The sequence below is a fragment of the Camelina sativa genome, chromosome 2, assembly GCF_030686135.1.
Source record: "Camelina sativa cultivar CO46 ecotype springtype chromosome 2, ASM3068613v1".
Classification (NCBI taxonomy): Eukaryota; Viridiplantae; Streptophyta; class Magnoliopsida; order Brassicales; family Brassicaceae; genus Camelina; species Camelina sativa.
The window spans coordinates 11,140,767-11,144,485 of record NC_141881.1 but is presented as its reverse complement, the minus strand read 5'-3'; the positions used below and the strand labels follow the sequence as shown (position 1 = coordinate 11,144,485).

Genomic DNA, 3,719 nt, shown 5'->3' with positions numbered 1-3,719 from the left:
ATTAAATTAAAAATTTGTGACTCCGACTATGACGAAAGATAAGAAATTCAAACTCACCAGAAACTTAGAACAAATCCAAGAAACGGAAACATTCTTGGTCAAACTCATCCAAAGACCATATCTATATAAATGCTTAAGCTTCCTCAAAATTAGTCCTCAACTACATTACATCTCTCTCTCTCTCTCTCTCTCTCTCTCTCTCTCTCTCTCTCTCTCTCTCTCTCTCTCTCTCTCTCTCTCTCTCTCTCTTGGAATGAGGAATCACAGAACATCAACCTTTATTGTACTAACTCTGGTAATAATACTTAATGCGCAGACCGGTTTTTGGGCGGGAGCCGGACCTGTGAGCAAGGTATTCAAAAATTATATAAGTTCATTCTTTTACCAAACAACATAAACAAAGACTAAAAACACTAACAAGTTTGGGTTCTTTTGTGATGATCAATAGGTTCACATAGTGTATTTAGGTGAGAAACAACATGATGATCCTGAGTTTGTCACGGAGTCTCATCATCGGATGTTGTGGTCACTTCTTGGAAGGTATGTATAGGTATATTTTTCCATTGTTGTCTCAATTTGTATACTCATCATGGTTCTTGCTTTTGCTTCATCAATCATGTTAACAGTAAAGAGCAGGCCCATGATTCAATGGTGCATAGTTTTCGACATGGCTTCTCAGGGTTCGCGGCCAAACTTACCGAGTCCCAAGCGAAGAAAATAGCAGGTATATACTCAATCCTAATCTCACATTAACTTGGCATCTAAGGAACCAAACACATATACATATTTACAGTACATCTTGATTGTCTCAACAGGATATTTTGATTTCGTTTCCATCATTGCTAATGCTTTCTGTCAACAGATTCACCTGAAGTTGTTCATGTCATACCGGATAGATTCTACAAACCAACAACAACTCGGACTTGGGACTACTTAGGCGTTTCTGCCGCCAATCCAAAGAATCTTCTAAATGAAACCAATATGGGTGAACAAATGATCATCGGCATTATCGACACAGGTATGAGTGTGTATATTTGTACATTTATTAAGTTTCTTGTTCATATTGATTCCTCTGTAACTGTATTGTATTGACGTAGGAGTATGGCCAGAATCTGAAGTATTTAATGACAATGGGATTGGACCGGTGCCAAGCCACTGGAAAGGAGGCCGTGAATCAGGAGAGGATTTTAACTCCTCTCACTGCAATAAAAAGCTCATAGGAGCCAAGTACTTCATCAATGGTTTTCTTGCGACGCACGAAAGCTTCAACTCTACAGAATCACTTGACTTCATTTCCCCTAGAGGCTACAATGGTCATGGAACACACGTAGCTACCATCGCGGGTGGTTCTTATGTTCCCAATACCAGCTACAAGGGCCTAGCTCGAGGGACTGTGCGAGGTGGGGCACCGCGTGCTCGTATAGCAGTGTACAAGACTTGTTGGTATCTAGATGATGAAGACATAACGATTTGTTCAGCCGCTGACATCTTGAAAGCAATGGACGAGGCTATCGATGATGGTGTTGATGTTCTGTCTCTTTCTCTAGGCTATGAACCTCTGTACCCAGAAACTGATGTTCGAGATGGGATAGCTATTGGTGCATTCCATGCAGTAATGAAGGGTATTACTGTTGTTTGTGCGGCCGGTAACGCGGGTCCAGCGGCTCAAACGGTTACAAATTTGGCTCCTTGGATCATCACAGTAGCTGCAACTACTCTTGACCGGTCCTTTGCTACACCTATGATACTTGGGAATAATAAAGTGATATTGGTAACAACATGATAAAATCAAATGTTTTCAAAACATGTACTCTGCAAATGTTTGATGATCTTTGTCTTATATTGCAGGGTCAAGCAATATACACAGGTCCAGAAGTTGACTTCACTAGCTTGGTTTACCCGGAGAATCCAGGGAACAGCAACGAAAGTTTCTCTGGGTAATATTACCAAATCTTGTAATGCAGTACATGTGAGCGTCTTATCATGAGAAGTTATTTGAATTTACTTTGGTTCTTGTAATGCAGTACATGTGAGCGTCTTATCATCAATTCTAATAGTACAATGGCGGGGAAAGTTGTGTTGTGTTTCACAGAATCACCGTACAGTACTTCTGTATCGAGGGCTGCACGTTATGTTAAGAGAGCAGGTGGTCTCGGTGTAATCATTGCAGGACAACCAGGAAACATTCTTCGACCATGTCTAGATGAATTCCCTTGTGTTGCTGTTGACTACGAGCTTGGAACCAATATACTTTTTTACATACGTTCAAATGGGTATGAATAACATCTTCACCACTTAAGAGTAGTTAGAAAAATAAGCAACATTTTCTTGTTTGTCAGATCACCTGTAGTGAAGATACAACCTTCTAGGACACTCATTGGTCAACCAGTGGGTACAAAGGTAGCAAGTTTCTCATCAAGAGGGCCTAATCCAATATCGGCTGCAATCCTTAAAGTACGTTAGAATAAAGTCTTACCTCATATGTTGTCAATTAAAGTTTTGTTTTGTTTAAACTCATCAAATTATCTTACCTCATATGTTGTCAATCAAATGAATGCAGCCGGATATAGCAGCACCAGGAGTGAGCATATTGGCGGCTACAACCACCAATACGACTTTCAACGACGGAGGATTCATTTTCTTGTCAGGGACATCAATGGCGACTCCTACCATTTCAGGAGTTGTTGCGCTTCTCAAAGCTCTACACCATGATTGGTCTCCTGCTGCCATAAGATCAGCCATCGTTACTACAGGTTCTTATCTTTTTTTCATACAATGTACATATGAGAAAAGAGAAACATACTGATCTTGGTTTCATCTTTACTTTGCAGCTTGGAGAACAGATCCATTAGGAGAGCAGATTACTGCTGAAGGGTCACCTCGGAAGCTAACTGATCCATTCGACTACGGTGGAGGCCTTGTGAATCCAGAGAAAGCTACAAAACCTGGTCTGGTATACGACTTGGGACTTGAAGACTATGTACTCTACATGTGCTCTGTTGGTTACAACGAGACATCAATCTCTCAGCTTGTCGGTAAAGGAACAGTCTGTTCCATTCCCAAACCATCTGTTCTTGATTTCAACTTACCTTCCATCACAATCCCCAACCTGAAAGATGAAGTTACTCTCACCAAAACCTTCACTAACGTTGGACCACTTGAGTCGGTCTATAACGTAACGGTAGAGCCACCATTGGGCATCCAAGTTACTGTGACCCCAGAGACGCTAGTGTTCAACTCTACAACCAAACGGGCTTCTTTTAAAGTTAGAGTCTCGACCACACACAAAATCAACACAGGTTACTACTTTGGGAGCTTGACTTGGAGTGACTCTCTGCATAATGTCACCATTCCTTTGTCTGTGCGAACGCAAATTCTGCGTTACTACTATGATGAGAATTAAACAAACAAAAAACAAAATACTAACCATTTGTATCTTATTGTGGAGTTTTGTACTAACATATATATTGAATGAAAGTGAATTTGTGATTTAGTTTTACATCAGATTTGAGCGGACAAAATTCAATAAAAACTGGAAGCTACACCTTTTTCTTTGGTTCAATATAAAATTTAGAAGTACATTAATATAAAACTTGATTTTCAATTGATAATTAATTTGTATTCGTCAATCCTCATTAGTTCCCGAATATAACCATGTTCCATTTAAATATATATAATATATTAATATGAATGGGGAAATTAATTGGGTTAATATAAAT

The 3,719-nt window shown here is 39.7% G+C and overlaps 1 protein-coding gene across 1 annotated transcript; it reads left to right on the top strand.

Moving 5' to 3' along the window:
- Window positions 1-246: 246 nt before the first annotated feature.
- LOC104720827 (subtilisin-like protease SBT3.7) lies at window positions 247-3,467 on the top strand. The gene is made up of 10 exons (XM_010438723.2): window positions 247-352; window positions 449-540; window positions 627-724; window positions 863-1,018; window positions 1,098-1,771; window positions 1,849-1,937; window positions 2,025-2,273; window positions 2,340-2,454; window positions 2,561-2,753; window positions 2,832-3,467. Exons 1-10 carry the CDS (start codon window positions 254-256, stop codon window positions 3,401-3,403), a joined length of 2,337 nt encoding a protein of 778 aa, XP_010437025.1. The 5' UTR covers window positions 247-253; the 3' UTR covers window positions 3,404-3,467.
- Window positions 3,468-3,719: the final 252 nt, after the last annotated feature.